The 25,795-nt window shown below is 41.0% G+C and overlaps 1 protein-coding gene across 2 annotated transcripts in view; it reads right to left on the bottom strand.

Annotated features, from left to right (window-relative positions):
* Nucleotides 1-25,795, bottom strand: part of LOC128296899 (uncharacterized) — a 129,241-nt gene that overhangs the window by 38,176 nt on the left and 65,270 nt on the right. Inside the window, exons 4-5 of one of the 2 annotated variants that reach the window (XM_053032423.1) lie at nt 13,225-13,358; nt 322-333 (exon numbers count right to left, since the gene is read on the bottom strand). In XM_053032423.1, the coding sequence (XP_052888383.1) occupies nt 322-333; nt 13,225-13,358 (146 nt within the window). The remainder of the gene's footprint in view (nt 1-321; nt 334-13,224; nt 13,359-25,795) is intronic. The other variant, XM_053032422.1, reaches the window with a different exon arrangement.

The following is a 25,795-nucleotide window of genomic DNA, read 5'->3' as shown; positions in this document are numbered from 1 at the left end:
CCACCCCGAGACTTGATTCCAGGCTCGTAGGTAGCGACGTTTACGGTGACGGTGGGTGTATGTGTGCGTTTGAGTGAGTATTTGAGTTGCTCAAGTGCCATTTGTGCAGAAACAGCAGGACACAAGTGCTTCAATTGAATGGGTGCAGCGAAGAACAATCAAATGGTCACGGTGCGAAAGGTGAAGTCGGAGGTGAAAACGACAAGTGCCTATTTGATCACAATTTTCTCACATTTTCGCTTGGTGTTCGGCTGGTTTCTGGAATGGTGGCCAGCGCGGATGAAAAATAACCGGACGACACACGCAAACCATAGTACGTACCAGTGACTCGTGCTGAAACGATGAAGATAAACTGTGAGCGAAATTCGGAGCTGGATGACACTCGAAGCCAAGGGCAGGGAGTTAACCAGTTGGCCACAAAATGAAACAAAAACTGCAATGAAAGCCTCAGCAACTTTTTCCAACTACCTACGTGATGCAATAAGTGAGAATACCCTGTTTTAAAGGAAGGAACATTCTTCTTAAAAAACCCCTGAACAGACAGAGAGGCAAAGAGAATTTATTGAACGATTGAAACTTTAATTTGAGCATAATGTTTAAACATTGTGTAGAACTAATTTGAAAAAGGTAAAGAATCGTAAATAACCAACACGATGCTTGTGAGATCAAAGAACTTGGGAGATAATTTCGGAATAATTACCATTTGCCCAGTAATGTTGAAAATGCAGTGGACCATTGCTAAGAACTTCTTTCAAATTTCACGACTGTTGCGCCAAAAAATTGAACTGTCTATTTGCTGTCTTTTCATTCTCTATTCGTTGAAATAGACTTCTTTTATGTATCACGTCCCTTTCCATGTGTACCAAGAAAACTAGGATCAATCTACGAATCACAGACCATATCGCCATTCAGCTCTTGCGCGTGGTGCTTCCGACCGCCATAATTTCAAACTAATCAAATAAATGCATGAACTGGATGAAAAAACAACAATCTTCAAACATTGAGCAAGATAGCGGACGCTGGAAGACGACCGCAAAATTTTCCCCAGCCAAACCATTTCGCGCACATTCTCCGCACAAAACTTCCAGCGCCCATGGTCAGTGCCGCACGAGAACGGCGAGAAATTTAAGTTTAAAATGACTTACTTCGGATCCCTCCCAGATAACCGACCGACACAGCTCGACCGTACCGTCAGGCGTGAGCATGCTTAAGGCATCGGGCCCCGGGAAAAACTTTGCCCTTCGGATCGAAATTCACGGTTTTAATATTCAGAAATCTTCATCCAATTAAAATATTGATTACTTTTGGCAAAAGATTCCAAAAGCCGAGCGCACATAATGATGACGTTCGAGATGTGCGACGTTAAAGGCTCGCGTTGGCACGGTGATGTTTCGGCAGAACATTCGGCGAAAGGAAAGCTGGCGGAAAAGCTAGAGAAAAACTCCTCCACAATCCTGGGATGATATAGAACTAGAAAAGAGCACTCGAGAACCGTACCGCTTGAGTTACGATGTGCACAAGATTTGCTTTGATGTTTCTGTTGAGTAAAAACACGAGCTTCGTACAAAGTAGATTTGCGAATCGCGAGAAAAAAGGCGAAAAGAAAAAGTCCGTACAAGAAAAGATGGATGAATTTCCGCGTTGTCATGAAGGACACGAAAAGTGTGAGATGAAATCGGTGTCAGATTGGTGTTCCGTGAGCTGGGGGCAAGGGAAGGAAAGTGACGTTTCTGGAATTTTATCATCTTCAATTAAATTTCAGCTCGTACGACCAAATCAGCAATGAGACGTTTATGATGCTCCGGAATGAAGGAGTTTTCTTTTTGTTGAAAATTGCTGCCACTTTACAAGGTTTCGTTTATTTTAGTAGCTAATAATCACCCCAACCCAAGTTTGTTCTTTAGACAATATATGCAAATTGGGCACATTTACAACGCATGATGTATGTTAATTATTTAGCACCAACATTAGAGAAGTTTGGAAAACATCACGGATAGCAATGAAGATCGTGAGTATGCGCTAAACATTCATGTGAATCAAAAGCACATATTCCATCAAAACAAGCCCGTGACGCAAAACTGATTACAAGCATCGTGTTTTTAATTGAAAGAATATATTTAAAAAATTATGCAATATGACGCATCAAATGTATGTCATTTCATTTATGGTAATATAGTGCGTGGCACTTGTATGACGCCAGTGCAATGACGTGTACATTAATGAACTGTCAGAAAGTTGTCAAAGTAGTTTTAAATCAAACCAAAAATACCACAACCATTCACAATTTTCCCTACAATCGTAATACTATGCATAGCTTTTAACAGGATATCTTCAATTGTTTACGAACACTTATGGAACCTTGTCTTGTTATTTTGTTTTCAGTACATTTTTACTTTCATATCATACGTCTAAATTATTGGCGCTTTCTTTAATAGGGAGTCCATGAAAGGTACATGGCTTGTCTTCAGTCATTGAATACTGAACAAAAAAGACTGTTTAGGGCATCCTTCCACAATTATCTATTGTACAAAATCATAAGATTTAATTTTTGCGAGTTAGAGATCAATACAAAATGTAATACTGGTCACGTATTAACATCTACAGGAAGTTAGCAGGAACTCACCAACATCATCAGATCGAAACGTAACATAAAAAATTCAACTGGGCTAGTTACACTGGACTTAGAAAAAACGTTTGACACGGTATGGCACGACGGTTTAATATTTAAATTATTAGGAAATCACTTCCCTCCCAAACTTATCCTACTTATTAAATCCTTCTTGCACAATCGGTCTGGATCTGTTCATCTTCCTTCCCATAATTCTGAACCCTTCAATCCTCATGCCGGTCTGCCCCAAGGAAGCGTTTTGTCACCAATCCTTTTCTATATATTTACAAGCGATATACCTAATATGAAAGGTGTGAAAAAATATGCATTTGCCGATGATTTTGCTCTTAGTTTACCCAATGCCAATCCAAAAACTATAATCAAGAACCTGAACAATGGTATTCAAAAATATGCGAAATTCTGCCATCTTTGGAAACCAAAGATTAACTATGGAAAATCCGAAGCTATCTATTTCACAAGATGTTACAGCGCAAGAAAACTTCCAACCCGTACACTCCACATCACCAACAACACTATTCCTTGGAGTAACAACATTAAATATCTAGGAGTAGTTTTAGATAAGAAACTTACGTTTCAAAAACATATCGAAGAGAAGTTAATTAGTAGCACAAATGCCATTAGAATCCTCTACCCGTTTATAAATAGGAACTCTAAATTGAATATTAAGAACAAGCTACTTTTGTACAAATAATTAATCAGACCTCTTCTTACGTATTCGTCACCAATATGGATAAACAGCGCAAAGGTACATATCAACAAGATCCAAATGTTCCAGAACAAATTCCTTAAAAGAATTTTAAATCTACCGCCTTGGTATAGCACGAACTCGATACATAGTAAAACAAATATCGATAGGATTGTCGATCACGTACAAAAAATTGTCTCGAAATACCACACCAAATGTACAAATAGTAAAATTAAGACTCTACAAAAGCTTGTAGAACAGCACTAAGTTAAGCAAATTACGTATGATAGAATTCTCCACTACTCCTCCCCTCCCCATTATTGTTACTCTTCTTTAGGTTATAAGTTTTTTTTTCATGTACATAGTTGTTCTTTTTCCTTTTTAGCATAATCCAAAAATGTTTATACTCTAAGGGGTTTTTTTGTAATTTTTCCCCATGTAATGCATCAATCCAACAATTTAATTTTTCCAACAAAGTCTCAGGCATAAACCTCCAACTATCGCGTTAAGGAAAAATCCGGCACCGATCAAATCTACCTATTGTAAATATGCACTATATCCCATTATGAAATAAATCAAATGAATGAAGGAATGAAAAAGTTAGCAGGAACATAAAAATCATACAACTTCTCGTAGTTTGCTACAACTATTCTGTTTCCAGTGACCTTATTTAGAATTCTAAAAAGTTCCACCACCTGCAAGACATTTGATCTTACGGACTGCTCAGTTATTTTGGAGTTCATTGAACACCATTGAAGAACAGAAAAGGACGAAATACTTGATAACCCTTCGATTCTTATTGTCCATGAAGAATGTTGTTACGTACTATTATTTTATTAACATCGCTTGTACTAATAACGTTGCAATCATGTGTAAATGAACAATAAGAACATGTAACAAATACTAATGCAAATTAATGTACATTGACGTATAACCAATCCTTACCGTAAGGATGTTACAAATACCATCATATGTATATCCTTTTATATCCCTAAAAGTTGAAAAAAATCGTATTGAACGACATTCGAATTTTACTAACGAAAAGAAACTGATCTTCCTTTTTCATTTTGCATATTCGGATCGAAAGAAATCTTCTAAACCTCAACAGCCCCTTCTAAGGCATACGCTCCACAAGTTATTTCAAAAAGAGCAACTAGCGGGAAGGTAAATGATCGGTGTCTGATCGGATTATTATTTCTGATTATTTCTCATGATAATGTTGTTTTAGTGATCAAAATTATAACATTAGCTATCACCTTGATCACCGTAGATCACCTTGTAATAGCTGTATTAGTTTTCCTCCTGAGTCAAAACATATATCTATAACTTCTTCTCCTTCGTACTTGTTCTAATCTTTACTTCCTTTTGTGCTTCATAGTTAAATAAATTGTGAACTTCCATTCAATGCCTCTACTGGTTGTAGTACAGTCAAGCTCACGCATCGTTAAGGATGTTTTGGGTGTCTGAAATATCTGGACTTACTCAAGTGTAATTTAACAGGAATTGAGAACAGTATACGAGAAGTGTGGGATAGTACCATCAAAACTCCAGCACTAGATGCTGCCAATTAATTGTTAAAGTTTGCTATACCCTACGAAGCTCGCAACAGGTTTCATGAGAATCAAAGCCTTCCTGATCCAATTGTGCGATAGGAAGCAAAGTGGTGGAGCAATTTACATTTTGATTTGCCCATATCATAGCCAAAAAGATACCATTTTCACTCCTGGTTTAAGCACACCAGCATCGGGCATTTATGTACAGATTCGACGCGGAAATGCTATTGTCAGCGAATGGGCAAAGTTGTTCCAGCTACGAGGAATCTTTCGAAGGTGTGCCGTTTCACATTTTTCGTTGAAACCATCACAAGTTTGGAGCCGAAATCGTCGGAAGCGGCCAGATATTCGTTCCTCCTTCCTAGGTCTGGTACTGTTAATAAGGCAAAAAGCTTCACAAATCGTTTGCATCGGGAGAGCGTTGAATGAAATGACGGACCCGCTTGGTCGAGATCGGCGTGGGAAGCATCTGTTAATTAAATCCACTTTTACCGTGTTGATTTTTGATCAACATTTTCAACCGAAAGCTTTACCTACCGGGCACCGGGGGTAGCACCGTCTCGAGGCACCTAAATGCCGCTTGACTAATCAAATCATTTTGGTAGAATAACTAAAACAAATTACCAGCATCGTTAGAGCAGAATGGGATCGGGTTGGATGAGTTTTGTCTTCGTCAACCACGGAAAGCTCACCCAACCGAGCACCTTAAGCTAGCCGAACTTGCATCAGGGGTACAACTCTTCTTCCGTCGGTCGGTTTACATTGGCTAAAGTTTGTGACACAATTTGTTGGTGCTGGTCGAGGTGGGCCCGAATTTGATAAAATTTGCACAGTAAACTTTTCACCGCAGGCAAATATCGACGAGATTGTGTAACCAAACAACGAACGGAGCTATGGTGTTGATGGAACTCGGCTAGCGAATGGACACGCTGCAGCATACGATGGGCAAAGCATGGTCATACTCAAGATCCAAGTGCCAAGAGCGATTGACAGGAGAAATAAACGAGCATTTCAAGCACCTTGGCAATGGTCGATCTAACCGCCCGCTGGGATAAATTTACAATTTATGAAGAGCAAATAACTTCAATTTGCGTAGTTATTCGCATTGCATACAATCCGATCCTGTCACGCTGATTTGGCCTTAGAGTTGATTTTATCACGGCCGTTTACAAAAGGTAAAGTTTTCTTTGAACGTGCAGCAATGTAATCAAAATTAGCTGGAAACGTAAAACTAACACATTGCGCTTGTGTGTACATTACATTCTGTTGAATTTTTAGTTATAGTTTGCCATCATTTTAAGTCATCCAGAAAACTGGGCAGAAAGTTTCTCCTTGGCTTTCCACACACAGCCGTTCATACACAACGGTGACTGTAACCACGTCCAGCTGCATGTCCCTTTGCCAATGTTGGTAGTGCTCTCGCCGGAAAGCGGCATTTATTTATGGCATCCATTAGATGCACTTCGATACTGCAAAACTTGTGGAAGCACTTAAATCCTAACGGTCACCTAGAAAACTTACAAAGTTCTTGAATGTAACTAATGAAAGCTCAGCACCAAGCAAACGATTCACAATAAATCACAACAATTCTCCTGCAACATCTAGAGACAAAACATTCTGCTTGTGATGTTGCTACTTAATTTTTGGCACTACGAAGTTAATGCCTTTTAAAGACACCTCTGAGAATGTACTGCAACAAAACTTTACTGCTAGTGTCGCGATGCTACTGGTGTTTACTGTGTGATTTACACAAAGCTTTGTGATTTGCAGAAATCAGTAAATATACATGTTTTGTTTATTCATGTTTATTCATTTACTTGAGTATTTCTAATGTTTATTTAAATCATAACTGAATTATTTAAGTCCAAATCTAATTAAAATCGAACCAAAAGAGTTAAATTCGTAAACCGACAGGAGATATAAACAGGCTATAACTATTAAAATGTGTACTTAATTGAAATGAATTTTAAATACATAGCATTAACATTATCTACCCCTGATATGAAAGTTCTAATAAAATAATTGTAAAATAAATTTGCAGTGTTTAAGCTAGAAGTTAATCGTTCAACAAAAACGAACTGAACGATTTCGTGTTTCGTATTACCCATCACTCTTACGCTCTACCTCGCTGGAACTTTTCCGCCAAATGACCGGTTCTCGGCCGTAATCCCAATATTGAACTTTTCAAATTACTTCCGGTCGTTAATTTTCAATTTTAACCCGCACCCTCCGTAGCTTTGCCAGGACGGACTTTCTTACCTATCAAATGGGTCAAATCTATGGTCCACAGTGGATCATGTACGAGAACCACACCACAAAATACGAAAAGCTCGCTCCGAATTCTAACACTCAAAATTTCTCACCAATCCATGCCTTCCCACGCTTTCAAACCGGCCATTGTTACGTGTTTTTTTTTTTCAACTTCACAATTTTGGGCACCTTCACGTGAACCCAAACGTAGAACTTCACGCGAGTTGTTGGGTATGGCGGCACTAGTAAAACTAGGCGAGGGCATTCTCGCTCCCATTAATATTCCTCCGGGGTTTTATTGAATTTTGTCCAAACAAACCAGAAAACGCGGATCCACTCTGGTTGTAGGACTTTTTCCCACCGATCATGCAACCGACTGGGCCACGGACACGGAACCATTCCAGACTGAAAGCCACCTTCAAACAAACCAAAGGGGTGGCATCATAAAACAAAAAAGCACGGGAAACGATTTTCGGAACAAATTCTAACTACCACAAATGCGATTTTCTATCTCACACACTTGCATAGCGCGACGAATGCATGTGTTTGTGAGCAAAGTGTGCAAAAACTTGCGTCCTGTTCCATAGGACCTTTCTCGTCATCAAGGAATTCGTGTCTAGTACACTATACCATTCAACTACAACCACTGCGATGGTTTTCCCTGGGAGATCCTTTTTTTTCTCACACTGTACCGATGATTTATCAGTTAACGAGCGAAACTTGTGGACGCGCTGCGCTCGAAAAAGGCAAGGATAAGTTGGATCCAATCTCGGTTCGATTGGTTGGTTTACGTTTCGAGTAGCGGAATCGCTTTTCCTGCGCTCACAAGAGCCTTCGAAGGTTCTATATGCCACGTTTGAACAGCTGCCTGGAATGGGGCGGGAATAAGTTTGAATTTAATTGAAACATATTGAAGCAATCCGATAGTTAGCTGTCGAAATCGAGCAGCAGCACGGTGAAAGTTTGCAACTTCGTCGCAACGTACAAACCAACCAACAAAACGGCAACGTAGAAGGCTTTGATTTGCGTGTACAGGTGCAGCGAGTGTTGCAGATTAGTGGTTGAAGTTTCCGTTATGTACAAAGGGTATGTAAGCACATGAAAACATAACTTTTACGGCAAACGGATGGGTGAAAAGTGTTGCAAAGTACGACACAAATTTCAACAATAATTTTTGTGAAGTTTGAAAAAAATTCTTTTCCTCCGTTTGACACTTCCACTGTTACAAGATGGAAGAATAGAATTGATACCAGTCGATACCTTCGAATATCAAGACCTGGCATAAATATCGCTTCTTAAATGCAAGTATTTGTTTATATTAAATTTAATCGATTTATTTTATTACTCACTTACTTAGTTACTTACTTACTTATTTACTTACTTAATTATTTTCTTATTTACTTATCAGGCTCTACAATCGCTTCGCAGTCTGGTGAGTCTAACTTACTGCACGATAGTCCGTTCATCGTACTTTCTCATCCATTGTTCTTTACCACATACGGAACCAAAAGTCCTACTGAGCATCTTCCCCTCGGATGCGGCTAAGAGGGTTTCGTCAAATTTGGACAAAGTCCATGACTAAGAGGCAGATGTGAATACTGGAGCTATATAACTTCTATATAGTCCCCAGTTCGATCGTCGTGATAGGTGCTTTGAGTAGATAAATTTCCACAGACTGTAGAAAGGCCTTTTGGCAGCTAACATATTTGCGCGTATCTCAACATCAATGTTGTTGATGTTGACTCTTGACTCAAGTTAAGTTTAATTTTTTAACGATTTATTAGATGCGATCATCTAACTTACTGAGAGTTTTTCATCCACCATCACTTTGCATATGACGTTGGCCTCCCAATATGAAAGTTGATCCTTTTCACTTTCCACTTTATAATTGTTCTTTTCCAATTCCCGAATCGTTAGTCTATTCTAACCTATCTTTTCCAATCTCCCCAGAATTAATTTCTATCCATAGAGTAAATATTTAGTAATAGCAAACCTATTCAGTACAAAGCACCTGCGACAGTACACTCATGTTCTTTGTAAACATGGTTTATTATGCATAAATTCAACAATAATTGTTCTTTACAAAAAAAATGACGTTGGCCTTTAACAATTGAAATATTCTGGTTATTTTTTATTCAAAAAGATGTCAAGGAGTCGTACAGCTTAACCATGACTATGCTATCCAGTCTTGAAGGCAACGAAGAGAAGTAAAGTTGTTGCATCTTTTCCCAGGTCTACTGCATTGTGAAGACCTGACCATTTTCCATTTCGAAATCCTCTAACCGGAGTAACAAAGAACAAGCAATCCTTACTAGATTAAGAATTACACATACACGACTGACGCACTGCCACCGATTAATGAAAACAGATCCTGCTAGATGTGAATACTGTGGGGAAATCGTACCAGTCAGGCATATCCTTGCTGACTGCTGCATAGGATACGCCAAAGAAAGGAAAAACAAGAATTTAGATTGTAATTTTGATAGTATATTAGCAAACCAGGATACAAACGATATAGGATCAACATTTTAAACTTTATTAAGAAAATTAAATTATGGAATGAATTGCAAAGAGCAAAGGAAATTTGGGGAACTGAGGGAATGTATATGTTTTTCACATTAGATGTAAAGCAAAGAGGTGAATGTCAGCCAATTGGCACAAAGCCTCTATATAATGAATGAAAAAAAATCGAAATCCTCTCACATAATATAATCTATCTCTTTTCTACTCAATATTTAATTATGAATGCAAATTAATGAGTTGTTATGCAATTCCCGTCAGAATTGCTGAACAAGTTAAACAAATCAATAAATTGTCTTATGCGATGAATTATTAGTATCAAATACTCTATTCCAACAAGTTATATCATAATTCGATCTGATACTCATGATCCACAAAATAAATAAAGAATTAACTTGAAATGATTCCTCAATTAACCGTACTCATCTCAGCAAAACGACGTTCTTCAACAACATCATATCAATTTGAACTAATGTATTCCTAAAAGAGCTAGCTCACAACATCGACATTGCATTCCATTACAATTCGATCAAATCAGAAAATCTTCGTGCACTAGAGAGCATTTTAAATCTGCGCTCGATCTGAAAGTAACTAACAGTAGTGGGAAAGCAAACTATCGCTTACCGCAACGGCAATCCAGCTGGCTGACTCAACCCGCCTGTCGGCATTGAGGCAACATTGCAACAATTCCCATTTTCCTGTTAATGACTTTTAATTTACTGCTACAATGTGCATACACACGGGCAAGCTACGGAAACCCATTTTGCTTCGTCCTGCGCTGCGGCACTTTGTGCAAAATGGTGCTTTGGTACCAAGTCATCCCATCGGAAGTGTCCACTTTTGCTGCCAAACGCTACGATATGCTCCCGGCTTCTGGCCCGACGATGCTCGCTTTGGCTGCGGAAGAGCTAATTAAATTCCGAAACATCCTCCGATTGCACGCAACCGTACCGAGTCATGCTATTTCATTAGCCTTACAGCCGTGCCATCGTTCGCATGGTGTCTAGCAACTCTCGCAAAACACTCGCAGCACCAGAATGGGGATGGAAAACGCACGGTAAAAACTCAAGCCATTGCCTTCAGTTTACCAACGCTGGCGTCCGAGCGCGTGGTTTGGTTCTGCGGGTGAAAAACGTTCCGAGAACGATGATTTTGAATTTTGTCACAGTCTCACAACAACCGCCGATCCAGCATGAACTCCAATCGCGGTTATACAGTTCGTGATGTCAGTGGGAACGCTTGCTAATCAACTCCGGAACTGGCTAGCCTGGTCAGACACGGAAATGCTAATCGTTACGCAGCAACGGCACACGGTTGACCGACGCATTGTACGGTGTTTGCCGGGATTCCGGAAACGAAATTCTCACAGGCACAATTACTCCATTTCCCAGCATCACACCAGCAACCAGTACGGTGATATGAGAAAGGTATACGATGGAAAATGAGATTCCTTTAACGGCAAAGCTGAAACCGTTCCTGGTGTTCAGGTTCAAAACCAGACCAAAACATCGTACGTGGTACTTCCTACTAATCCAAACTCTTGCTCTTTCCCCGGTGTAAACAATCCCAATCGAATAGTGTGAAATTGCGATCCATGGAATGTTTAATTGGGATGGTAGTTCTAGGATTGCATTAGTGAAAGCCATTTAACGTTTGAACAAAAATTAAATCAAGGTTTAGATTCAGAATGTGTAGCTATTGTAGCTTCCCATAACAAGACAGTGCGCTTTGCTTGACTCATTCCAATGGAGAATAAAAAAGGTCTATTACCTGTTCCCAATATAAACACACTGAATCAATAAGATAAATAAAGGTTCATAAGATAAAGTGTTTGGATAAAGTAGTCAGCGAATAAGTGAATAGGAGATTGTTTGACACCGAAACGTCAAATGTCAAATGTCCAACCTGGCGAGTAGAAGATGTCAGATTGGAGAGAAAGAAGGAGAGTTAAAAAAGAAGAAGAGGAGTTTTTTGAGTTGGATATGAGCACGTGTCTTAGTCAGTTCGCTCCAAATATCTACTCATTTTGTAAACTGATAAAACTGAAAAATAGACACTACGTAGGGCCAAAGACATTTAAGACTACCATTTATTTTACGTGCACGATTACGGTACGAAACAGAGATAATAATTAAGTTTCTACACTTAAAATAACATAAGCCAGAAGCGAACTTAAAATAACAGAAGAATGTTTGCTGAAAACTATCGCGCGACGGCAAACGGATTTACCTGTGATCTCTAATTTCATTTTATTATAATTTTGTTATGCTTCTGGGGGTTGAAAACATCCATTAAACACCTATAACTGCAACATGTATTATTTAAAATATTTTTTGTTGAAACAATGAAACAACTGATTGGTTTCGCTTTGGAAGACATTTAATTATTTTACGAAGATCATCTGGAGGACATAACGTATTCAAACGTCAAACTGACAGTGGCATGACATGAAGCATCTTATGTGTTTAGAGAGATGATTTTGTTGCGAAAGTGTTCACGTGACTTACGGTTTTCATTTAATATCTTCCGTTGGTTTAAACTACTCCAACTTGTTCTCGGTCTATGCAAAAGACGAAGAATGGCAAGGTCTTTTCAAAACAGTTGCCAAAACGATCCAAGTGCAAGTCGATCAGGCTAATAGGAATAAGTTCACCCCAAGACAGAATAGGCTGCTTTTATCTGGTCCATTAGCCAACTCGACCCAACGGAACGATGCGGTCGGCGAAAGGTGGCAAATAACATAATTTGCATTGTGCAGTACGTTTAATTGTTTGGTACCATGTGGCATTCGCGCCAAAACTTGTGTCAGTGGGTAAAGGTAAACTAGAGAAGGAGAACTAAATATGTTGGGCCCATTTCATTCCCAGGGAAGGAGAGCACGATTTGAAGCAAGATGAAGCTAAACATTTCCTCTTGGTGAGAGACAACAAATTTCAAAGTGAAAGCTATTCTTTCGAACTTGTACGATACGAGAACTTGATTTGAACAATATTTCAACAAACCTTCTTTATCATATACTATCTGTGCAGTTAAATGATTAAGTGGTTTAAGGAGCAAGTCTGCATTAATGTTGCATGCCTTAAACTGGGGAGCTTTAAGCATGCATCACAAATCACCCGGTCATACATAATTTTCCTACAACTACTCACGACCACAGGTCATTCCTTAATCATTTCTCGGATTGTATTTTTACCGCCGTTGTTTTTTGGCGAGCAATAATTTCGTTCTGTCAGATCCGTCCGTCATCACTCACCGGCAGGCACAATTTAATTAAATACAGAAATGTTTTGCATATTCAGCTAGCAAAAACTATTCGGGTTGGTGTGAGGTTATGAATTCTGTTTAGCATCAGCTTCACGGTTTCTGGTAGCTGGGTGGGCTTCTCACACCCAACTGCGACCGATGCTACAAATCTCGAAAGCAAACGGTATACAGAAAACACAGTGCTGCTGAATCAATTATACTTCAGAAATGCGAGACTGATATTTGAACGAAAATTAAACGAACTACCGCTGAGACTTGGGTGCGAGGGAACGTTAGATACCAAAGTAACAAATTTCGTCGGTCACAAATTGCTGAATGCTTACCACCATGTTGTTCAGTGTCAGCGTTAGCTCGGCTTTCGGTCTCGATGGTTGGGAGGTGCAGTTTGCTCTCAGCACGTCCCCGGGCTCGTACCGCGTATGCTCCGTCCATAGGGTGGGTCCACTATCTGGTAGCTCTGCAATGAGACGCACCGAAACATTATCTTTATGTGAAAATAGTGTTTTAATGCACTACAGTATCATTATCATGAACTCGGAAGTACAGTGCCTTTGAAATGCCACTTCGGCTGACTTACGGATGCTAACGTAGACGGACATGAAACTACCAACGGCTACACATTCGTCGAATATTTTACGCTTAACTTTATCACAGTAAAGACATCACAGCCTAGCAAAATCAACTCATCCCTCACACAGCAAACCTTTTGTCTGCTCCGGTGAAGGCAACTCCGCTCCACAAACTGCACCACACTTATGTAGGTGAAAGCCAATAAAATTGAGATTGTCACATCCATTTGTTTCACCCGCTGCCATCACGACGGTGCCGGATCAGAACAATGAAGTTTCGGGGGCCAAGAAGTGGTAAAGTTTTTGATTTGACCCCAACCCCAAGCCGGGGAACGCGTTGATGAGATCAACCAAAGTTTCCACATAATTATGAATAATTGAGCGAGTTTTGCTCATAAAACCATCCCGCACGCAGCAAACACACACGCAACCTAACAACATAGCTTTATCATGGCCATATCCTGGAAGCTTTGAAGGTCGCAGCGACGGTGTGCTGGAAAGTTTAATTTTACACACAGCGCAAGGCTTTGGAGAAAGTTGAAATTCGAGTTGCGATATGCTAAACGGGAAAAGCTGTTACTGTGTGGGTGCCTGGAAGGAAGTAAACACATTTCCCAATCGTTTATGGGAATGAAAAAACAAAAAACCAACAGACTTCCCTTGCATACTTCGGTATTCGTTTGTTAATTAAATAAAACGAACTCATATTTACGTTCGACCAAACACAAAACATTAGCTTCATGCATCTCAAATACTGCACAGCTTGTAGCTGTGGTTTTCTGTTCATTGTCTTGCGTAACTTTTAATTTCAATCAGCAATAAAATGATAAACTTAAAAATGATCCCCTTTACGATTTTTCTTCGTGTGACAAAAATTACTGTGCCATGATGTAAAACATGGGTAACCTCAACAACGTACATGAAAGATGCATGCCAAAGTTCGAGCGCCGAATTAAACCCTATAATGTTGCACGTCACTCTGCTATTCAACAGCCTCTCGAAACGAGTGGTAGTGATATACCATCGCCAGACCGAAATTGCCCCTCTTGCACCATCGGGCGTCGCCCAGGCACCGCAAAGAGCAGCTCAGTTCAAGTGGTTTGCTCTTCAACTCGACCATCGTTACACAGTTTAATGCCGTTCTGCCGGACGATGCAGATAGTTGGGAGGGGTGGCTGGAAACCAACGAGCAGGGGGGGGGGCAGCCAGAACTAGCCTGAAATCGGTTCCGAAGGCAAAGGAATGACGAACGGGAAAAAAAAATTGAAAATGCTGCAAAATATCTCCAACGACAAACTGGCCACTGAACCGGGTAAAGACGGAAACGATGACACCGACAAATGTCGGTCGCCGGTCGCAGCAGTGCGAACTGTGTCGAGCCAGGTCCTTTTAAATAATGGTTCCTCTAATTGACCTTTAAATGAAATCATGTGACTAATGTTGTGCGGTTTTCCACATGGAGCATTTGGTAGGGTTTTCCTACCGTTCGACGCCACGCACCAGGGGGGGGGTCAACCGTGAGAGGGTCAACCGGTGTGTGTGTGTATCTGCCGGGCGAGCACGGTGATCGATAAATCAATGGCGAACAACACTTGGGCCAGCAATTCGACACCCAAGTGTTCGTTTTGGGCAGGAAGTGGTGGGCGATCGCTTGCAGTGCATTAAAGTGATGCGGTTTTTGTGGTCATGCAATATGGGTAAGGTCGGCTGCAAGTCCAAGGTGCTGTTTAATCCCACCAAAAATACTCATTTCCGATTTGCTTTTTCCATGCGTTTTGTAGTTATAATGGAATGAATAAAGTTTCTTTCTTTTCAATATTTTTTTGTTTATAACTATTCCAAATTTTCTAATAACTATCAATAAATAATACACCTTTCCTGCTTGATCGGTTTCACTGTCGCGTATCAGAAAGTGAACTCTTGTGCTAGCTTTAATTGATTTGCCTAAATTTGCATTCCCTTTAGCGCAAACGCTACCAGGGTAGTTTGCTGCCTCGGAAGGGAACTTTTACCGAGTCATATATCTTACAGCTCAAACCCGCATGCCATACAATACCACATACAATCATTAATGAGCACACACACACACACACACACACATACGAATACCGAGCTCTGTTGCCACTGTACGATGAAGGCAAATTTCCGGTAGCTACTTCAAATCGCTCTCGGCAGCCCATACACCATTTACCCAAAATGGGAACGATTGCCCTTAGCCTAGTCTAGGAATGGATGGAATGAGTTGTGGGAGATAAATGGAGCCCGCTAATGCCGTACCGAAACTGAATCCGTAACCCCGAAAAGATGCTGCACGAGTAAGTGAAAGGAATGTGAAGCATCGACCAGCGCCCGGATCTGTTGTTGGCTTGTTGTTGAAGATGGATGGATATCTCATATTCCATTAAATCATGATCTAATTCTAATAGAAAGCTCATCAATCTTGGGGGCTGCTGTAGCGGCTTTTCCGGCAACCGATACGACAAGTGTAGGGCACGTAGACGTACGGCCCCGAAGGACAGGGTTAGAAGAAACATCTAAATGCGTGAGAAACGGTTTCAAAAGAGCAAAGTTCAACCTCGGAAAAGCTCCTTGCTCCTTGCAGCATTAACTATTAATTAACAAACATCTGTTAATTCTCTTTAAGCTCATTTTTGCAAACTTTTCTTATGTTCAAACCATTACATTTATTCTGATTTTCGATAGAATGACACGCAAATCCACTGATTTACAAGGCGGTATAAAATGTTCATGGCTCTTCGAAACACAGTGTATGACAAGTTTATAAAACTTTTTACTAATTTCAGAATATTGATAGTAAATGAAAGAGCTGTGAAGGCTATTTTCGTGATGAACATAATGCACATAAGTTTAATGATAATTAGTTTAATTTATTTATGTGAATAGCTTGCAATCGAGCTATTAACATATGGTTCATTTTACAATGTACTACAACGGACGGAAAACAATATTCAAACGGAAAATTTCGAAAAAAAACTTTCAATCCAAAAGTCAAACCAAACGATTAGCTTTAGCAAATCCTCACCGCATGTTAGAGCAATGGCGATTGACAAACCGAGTCGAACCGAACGAGCGAAAGAAAATTTAGAACTCAACAACACTCAGAGGGTAGCAAGCGCGCACAGAATGTGGCATCGATTTCGAAGTGTCTTTTGAAATCGGAAAAGTGCCATTGACACTTAATAAGACCCGGTGTCGCCTGGCTATCGTATCAGCTGCATCACAGCAACGGAGCGCCTTAAAAATGAACGGAATGTGCCACAGTAAATAAAACTCGCGTCTTCCTTGCGCCCCCCCCTTCGGAGCCGTGCCGGCCCGGGGAACAAAAACGGAAAATCACGCTCTAATAAGAGAGTGGATTTTTCGATTTTTATTGCCCTTCTTGCTTTGCCACCGTCCCAGATGGGTGAAGAATTTTTCAATGTTTCCCCCATTTCTAAGCCAGCTGCTGCTGCTGTCCCATAGCGTTGGTACTGGGCGAGCGCTGTTCCGCGCTTGGAACGCCTTTGCTCGTAACAGCACCCGGAATCTCAAACAAGCGCATTATTCGTGCACTGACGATGGCAGCTCGTACGCCTTCAAGGAGCACAGCATCTTGACCCCTCCTTGGGGATTACTACCCAGTGGGCCCCAGGGCGCTTGTCATCCGCAGGCGACCACGAAGACGCCCTTGCGACACTGGAATCCCATCAAATTCCGTTGCACTGCGCTGAAGCGAAACAAATAAACAGACACTTGAAACTCTCTAGGGCACTACGGGGACGTGAATCGTGGAAATCGTGGCTGCCGGATGTGGTGGATGACACTTTATTTTTTTCAGGCGCTTCCACAAGTATTTTCATCTTTGCCCGTGTTGGAATCGATCATGCGAACCGCAGATTCGTGGCAGCGTTAACGATCGGTGGTGGTATTGTACGAAAACATTTAAAGTAAGAATAGAATAGATTTCTCGATCTGTGGTTTCGTGGAATGTTTTATGCAATCGACGTGAATAATGTGAAAAACGCAATAGGACCGATTGATTGAGCAAATGTATTGCCAATACAATGCAAATACTATTATATCGATGGCAACAAACAAACGAAATTATCAAGAAAACTATTATCCATCAACGATCAGAAAACAGTGTTTCATCCCTCAACTTTCGCGCGCTATCCACCCGATGAGGCCAATATTCTGAACCTGGAGCGAAAAACAACAAACAAACGGTACCAAGTTCCACTACACAGAACCATACGCGATAAACACCGATATCAGTGGAAATATATCAAAACCACGGTTGGCCTCCCACAGCAGCCAGCCGTCCATTAATAGCAAGCCCATTACATTATTGAGAGGAGACAAATGGAGATTACGTTGCTATTTCCGAGATTGATTTATTGGTTCATTGTGGCCCGACCACGCTCGTACTGGTGTGTCGTTCGCTTCCCGGGGAAAGCGCGAAAGCGCCATCCACCAACTCAAATGTGAACCAGGGTTAATGAAGCTGGATATTGAACGTTGTCGAAGCGTGACTGGCAAAGAGGATTACTTCGGACCCACACCGCGCTACGTTGTGATGTTACGGCCAAAAGGAATCGAATTCGGTGAAAGCGGATTGACACGTGGGCCGGTGTACACGGTGCAGAACCGAAAAGGAAGGTAGTTTCGTCGGCTTTCTTTCGGGTTGGCATTTTTAAAGGTTTTTTTTTGCCATTCAAACACCAACGGATGGATGTTGTCATTGGACACAATTCGAGCAAGGAGTGCCAAAGCTAAATTGCTAGGTTTTCATTCGTAAGGTGTCGTGTTTTCATTTCGAGATTATTTTACAGATTCGCAAACAATCAAACAGTGTTGCTTCGTCATTGTGTTTCAAGTTGCTACAGGAATTACCTTCAACCGGGATGATTTTGTTGCTGTTGAAGATCACAATGCAATGGCTTGGCAAATAACATTTATTCTAAAAAATAGTACAACTCTCAAGTGACATAGACATTAATTCACAAATTACAGTTGGTTGTCTACAAATGACGTGTATAAGTTGTAGCGATTAATAGCGCTTCTATTGTACAGCGGGTAATGTTCATCATCCTTCTTGGCAGTTTCTCTCGAATATTCGAGTTTCGTCAATTTTGAACAAATTTCGTGTCTATAAAACGTCGACATCAATGCTGTTATCGGTAATGACTTTTGACTTTTGATTTGATTTAGACAAAAAGGATAAATAAAATGTACTGTTGTTAGAGTTCAACCAGATGTAAGTTCGTTAAACAGGACTTGTTGGCATATAAACAAAGAGTAAAAGGCACCTGTGCGTAAGTCAGGATCTGTGAACGGGGCTACTTATTATGCCAGCATCAGTTCAGTTTTTCTCTCATCAAACGTTTAATTGACTTATAGAAGATGGTCCCCAGAGCTTCGACCACCGAGTCGTGGATAGCCCTGTCTAGCAGTAAGTTGAAGAGCTCACAAACTAGATTACCCTCTTAGGCTTTGTTCCACTATCACATCCACTATCACCTGGAGCTTGACGTTAGTCAATTTATAGTCCATTTTTTATTATAATGTTTAATAAAACTATTGTTTGTATAACCGCTTAACACAACAAGCATTTTGTTACGAACGCGAAAAGAATTCATGAATGAGCATGCTAGCACTCAAGGTGAAGGTGTAAATCATAACAGTTGACAGAACCGCGAGCTCATAAGTAAACAACGTCCGGAGACCCGTTCGAAAATCGCATAAACAATAAGAGCCCTCACCGTTTGATATGATAAACAAATACGATCAACGATACAGTTAAGAAATAATTATCGCAAATAAGCAGACGCCATACGACCGCCAACGGGCAGGAACACCCTCACAATGCAAGATATGCTAAAGTAAGAAGAATGATATAAGATTTTCCAACGTCAGGAGCATGATTCTATCGTTCATCTCGCTTTCGCTTTCAAATCTCAAGACACATTGTTAGTATATAAGCAAGAGAAATTGCCAATAAATTTCACTCAATAAACCTTCAATAAACCTAACCACGGTATCTTCAAGTCGCTGGGTTGGCAATCGAATTGAACGGAGGTCCACACTAGATACTTACTCTGATTATTCAGAACAACAGGCTAGTGTCCGACCCGAACAATTCCGAGCGCCCTTCCCTTCGAAAGCAGAGGTCCACCGTTAAAAACTCACCCTGGGAAACCCAGATTCGAAGCCTAACGTCCGATCCGAGCTGATCTGAAAGGTGAACGAGACTTGCGCGAGAGTTTCAGGGTAAGCCAATCTTCGCGTGGTCCTACCTACGGCGGCGGATCCAGCAATCCGAATTTTTGTTCCCGCAGTAACACATTTTAAAATTTCGAGTATGAAATAGATACAACTTTTTGCTATTTGTTGGTTTCAGTCATCACATACATATTTTTCACCCCCCTGCACGTACGCTAGAACTCCCACAATGCAAACAATTCCCCAATAGTGGTACAGACAAACACAATTGCATCCATATCGCCGCATACAAATTTAAATACACATTTGAATGCTCAAAATAATTACAATTTCCCAACCCATTTATGGTAAGAGGATTACACTCGACAATACTTGCACGCTATTTTTTCTCCCCCACTCTAACTTTACATCGCTTTGTGCGCAGTCAAGCCAAACGGTAAGTATTCACAACAAATTGATAACATAAAATTTGATGCTTCCTAACGCACGGGCAACCGGAGCATCGCCATACCTGGAAACGCTTTCAACAGCAAGAATAACTAAAAAAAAAACTGGCATTAACAATGTCGACAAAGGTGCAGCACGGCAGACGAAGTCGACCGAACGTGGTGGGGATGGGGGAGACGCAAGAATCGCAACGATGTTGAATAATAAATGAAATTCCACCACCACGTAACATGCGGCGAAAAATGCCAAACGTTCACATCAAACCACTTACAATAAGCAATAATATCTGTAATATATTTTACTTCCACCATCACCACACACCACCGCTGCGGTTCCAGCGTTGCCTCGATGTAACCTCGCACATTGCGGCGGGCCATCAACATTCGGGGAGGTGCGCGTTCGCGCACTGGACAAGTATGGTTCAATGAGAAAAGAAGGAATGGCTGCTCCTTCGGGAGCAAAAGTTACACGGGTGCAAGGCCTATGCGGCCTTCCACCTCTACGCAAATCGGGCGCTTTTTATCGTTACGGCCGTCTTATGGAGATTCTTTTTTTTCTGTTCCTTTCCGGCAAAGTCCTCAATAAAATGGCGCTTTTCCGCACGCAATGTGAAGGCCTCGCGTTCGTGGAAACGATTGCAACACCTATCGTTTCGGTGCTGCTACAGTTGGCAGTAGGCGGCGGCAGGCAGCTTGGCCGTTAGCCCACCATGATTTTGGCAACAACTCATCAGCATTCATATGCTTGGGAATACATTTTTCAGCACAACATTGTTACACAACTCGGGGAGGGGAGAGGCCAACAAGCCAAAGAAAGCTCCCTCTTCACAACATGCTGTCGTTTCTCTCGGGAACAGATTCGAATAGACGGAAAAGTACGATCCTCATGCTTTCCTTTTGTACGCCCAGACCGTTCCGCGATGAAAAGCCCGTACGCCAAAAGATGTGATGAACAACGGTAAAGGGAGGTGATTGAAAATTGATATTTGAAAAGAACGTACGAACCGGTTGTGGTCGTATGACATCAGGTAACATCAAGATGATGCTGCGTCGATCAACTGACTGCTTGGAATGTTTTACCGGTTGGAATGTAAGGGAACAATTTTCATAATGACTTTTTATTTATTTTTCCGCCTAAAACCATGCAACACGAAAGCATTTTTCATATTTTTAAAGAATTCTAATTGATAGATTTAGAGCCACAAAGGGATGTCATAAACTGATACATTAACAATATTGCGTGAACAGTACATTCTCTATATTGGATATTATTTGCAACTTTTACGTATTTAAGAATTCATGTTTTTCTTATAATCTTATCTTCTATTCTATGCAGAAAACGAACTCTTATTAACTGATGTTATCGACCATTGTCATGTATAGCATCCGCGAGATATCTCGACGTGTAGTCACGACCAAGGTCTGTGTAGGATAGAGGTCGAGTAATAGCCAAGATAGAGGTTCGCCATTTTGGATTTCATTTGACGTTTGGTCGCCCGTGTAAGATTCCTTGCGTCTAGCCTACTTGTTTACTATATCCCGATTAATCAACACAACTACACACAAAACATTTGAATGGAAAAGGGAGTCCAAACGTCAAATCACGTGTAACGAACTTTTGGCTACATGTCAAATTGCTCTATATTACTCGACCTCTATCCTACACAGACCTTGAGTCACGACTTACAAGAAAACCGTTGACAATGAGCGACAATTAGAAACGGACTCTAGGAGGCCGTGCTTTTTCACTTTGGTATCACGCGTATCGAAATAACCTTCAGTATTGTAAGTTGCATGAAATAAAGTAGTTGGCATAAGAGAAAACACAACAACCATCATAAACAATACTTTATGTGTTGCTATACTAAAGTCATATTGTTGATATCCACTAATTTCATTCAATGAAACCTGTGCTCAAGATTAAAGAAAGGATGAGCTATCGAATACGACAGAAGTGTAGCAAACGTGTAGGGCATCGATTGTCTAAAGACAGCATGCAGCTCCTTCTACATTACTGACTGACATCTACCTGCATTTTAAAGAAAACTTGTTAAACGTCACGATCGAGTCAAACTCCCGCAAACCAGAAGCCTCATCTCATCGCCCCCCGTCATAATGCTGCGTTGCTGAACAAACCTGACAAACTAATGTGTGAAGATTAGGGACGTGCTTAAATCCTAATGAACCCTTTGGTACTCTTTTCATCGCCATCTGGAACTTTTCCAATCAGCTTCAGTCAACCAACTATCGCAACATCACCAGAGGGTGGTTGAGCATCGAATCGGGTATGCCCTCACCGTAACCCTACCATCTTTTGCTGGATTATGTGGAATTTTCCAAACGAGCTAGTCAATCCTTGTTTTTCGGTGATGGTTGAGATTTGCGCAAACATCAGCTGACGAATGTTGCTGTTCTTGCACGTGAGCTCAAGAAAATTTCACATATTGCACAGCAGAAACTACGCAATGGGAATGCCGAAGTTTATGCTAAAGCCAGAGACAAAATTAACAATTCCAAAAGCAATTGCAAAGGCGAATAATTGGTCCTCAAGGGTAACAACGTTGATACGCTTCAGCCCATCTCACATTACCCCGACATTATCTTAATTCTAACAATTCTTTTACATTCCCCGCATACATGCTGCAGTTGAAATACGATCACCTAATCAAAGCTCGATGGTAGCTGCGGATGCGAATGGGATATGTTACTGTTTTCAGCCAGTGCTCACGTTCAGCAATCCTCGTACAGGAGCGTCCCGGCGACATGACGAACAGCATGATGCCGTCAGTCACCATCGAACAATGGGTTCCGCGCTATTTCTCCCCAGGCGTAGATGTGGCGACGACGATGATGTGTCACACTAAGAAGCAGATGTCAACATAACAAAAGCACTTCTTCAGCATACGTACACACTCACGCTACCAATCGTCCTTGAGTTACTGGGCGTCTTTCCAAAAAAACCTCGTGTCAGTAGTGCGACCAGGTCTGATACTGAAGTGGAATTACAGGGTTTTACACTTTACTTCAGACTGGCATCACACATTTTTTGACACGCGGCACTCGATTTCTTGTCGCGGGCGCACATTTTTGATTGCAAGCACCGGATTTTTGATCGGGAGCATTTAATTTCAACAGTCAGACGCTTGAAAGCTTTTCGGCCGCATGTTTATAACCCCCCTTGTGAAAGATTGGTTTGAGTTTGTAGCATTTGTTTATATGCAATATTGTTTGTTTTTTTAGTTACTTGATAAGTTTTGGTGCAAAATATGTTTAAAAAATTGTGAAAAGGTTTAAAAAACTTGTATTGGATAACGTATTTGAAGAATTATGCCCAAATCGCTCTAATTCTATGTATGCAACAGATTTATTTAAATGTGCAGCAGTGGATCATTGGAGATAAACATATGTCCATAGGATTGGTTCAAAATTGTGCTAACCGACAGAATGGCGCCAGATTTCTAATCTTCTCTTGAGCTATTCACGGACATCGGTGTAATCATTTTGCGTAAAACTTATATATTCCCACGTAATACTGCTGCTGCTAACAATAGTGTTGTTTGTCATTAGACAGGTACGTAATTGTTCGTCCGAAATTCTCTAACTCACCCACGATCTTGTTTACAGGTATCACACATGTATCACGTGTTACACATTAGGAACACATTTAGAGCTACGCATTTCAAAGAGGTACTGTGTATTTTATCCTTGCAATACAACAAGGAGATAATTCTATTCATGATAATCCTACAGCAAACTTGGATACATCGGAGGCTGTACCTCGACGCCGTAACAAAACAACGTCTGACGAAGATCGAAACCGTGTTGTTACAGCGTACGAAAATGGTGCATCCGGCAAAGATATTGCAGAAATGCTAAACATCAATCGAGGATTCAATAAAATTGATTGAGCTTATAACACCATTACATATTTAGAAATGCATAGTTTGAAATCGTATTAATTTTCTTTAGGTTCACTGTGTGCTTCCAATTAATTTGTTTGCGTAGCTCTAAATGTGTTCCTAATGTGTAACACGTTGTGATACCTGTGTGATACCTGTAAACAAGATCGTGGGTGAGTTAGAGAATTTCGGACGAACAATTACGTACCTGTCTAATGACACACAACACTATTGTTAGCAGCAGCAGTATTACGTGGGAATATATAAGTTTTACGCAAAATGATTACACCGATGTCCGTGAATAGCTCTGGAGAAGATTAGAAGTCTGGCGCCATTCTGTCGGTTAGCACAATTTTGAACCAATCCTATGGACATATGTTTATCTCCAATGATCCACTGCTGCACATTTAAATAAATCTGTTGCGTACATAGAATTAGAGCGATTTGGGCATAATTCTTCAAATACGTTATCCAATACAAGTTTTTTAAACCTTTTCACAATTTTTTAAACATATTTTGCACCAAAACTTATCAAGTAACTAAAAAAACAAACAATATTGCATATAAACAAATGCTACAAACTCAAACCAATCTTTCACAAGGGGGGTTATAAACATGCGGCCGAAAAGCTTTCAAGCGTCTGACTGTTGAAATTAAATGCTCCCGATCAAAAATCCGGTGCTTGCAATCAAAAATGTGCGCCCGCGACAAGAAATCGAGTGCCGCGTGTCAAAAAATGTGTGCTGCCAGTCTGAAGTAAAGTGTAAAACCCTGTATATGCAAGGTGAACGAGCCGAATCCACCACAGCAACCAACCGGTCGGTGCCTGCTGTGATCCTTTTGTTCGCGAATCCTCTCGCACCCTTGGTGTTTCACCCTCGCATACGAACCACCGTGGTTGCACGCGTATGTGATAAGCTACCAAATCTCGTGCTCGCGCGGTTCCAACTCGAGGTTTTCGACGTTATGTCGCGTACGTGTAAATTATGTTTGCTTTGATTCACACCCGCTTATTTGGGCATGGATACGAATACGGCTGTCGGTGTGTGGGTGGGTAGGTTGTGTGCAGAAGGATATGTATGCTCACATGGAGCCATTGTTTTTCCATACCGTACAACCATTCTTCTCAAGCGATGATTATTCCCTTCGTCGAATCCATTGTTACCGCGACCAAAGCTATAACACGTTAAGAGGTCTCGCGTTTAACTTTCCCACGCCAAGACCGTTAGCTGGCGCTGGATTCACTTGGAAAAAGTGTAGGAACTTCCCATGACCTACCACCATCACCACCCATGCTCGTCACCCCGCACGAATGTATGAAGGAGTGAGCGAAACAAAGCAAAGCGAGCCATGGGATAAAGGATAATATGACAGTTAGAACTGCTGGAAAATGGTGAAATTGAGCAAAGCTTCCACAAGCCCACCAGCAAAGGGGGACCACCTGGGAGCGGCAGGAAGGAAAAAGTGAAAGGAGACGATCAAAACCTTTGTTTGTGGTGAAAACTTTCTCAAACGATTTCGATTGTTGATAGCGACTGTTGAATGGGTTTTGGCGAAAAGTTTCTGGCCTCTCGCATGAAGTGGGGTACGAAATTGTCCTAAAGGGATACTAGTTCTTCATATCAGTGCGGTGTATGTGTGTGTGTGTTCATGAGCGTGCCATCAATGCTGACATTAATTGTTCACGGGGAAAGCGGCTCAAGAAGATATTGCCATGACACCAAGCTGTACGCCTGGGGATGGCATGAACCACAAATC

Source organism: Anopheles moucheti, chromosome 2, assembly GCF_943734755.1.
Source record: "Anopheles moucheti chromosome 2, idAnoMoucSN_F20_07, whole genome shotgun sequence".
NCBI lineage: Eukaryota > Metazoa > Arthropoda > Insecta > Diptera > Culicidae > Anopheles > Anopheles moucheti.
The sequence above is the reverse complement of the archived record's forward strand: the minus strand, read 5'-3'. Positions and strand labels throughout refer to the sequence as shown.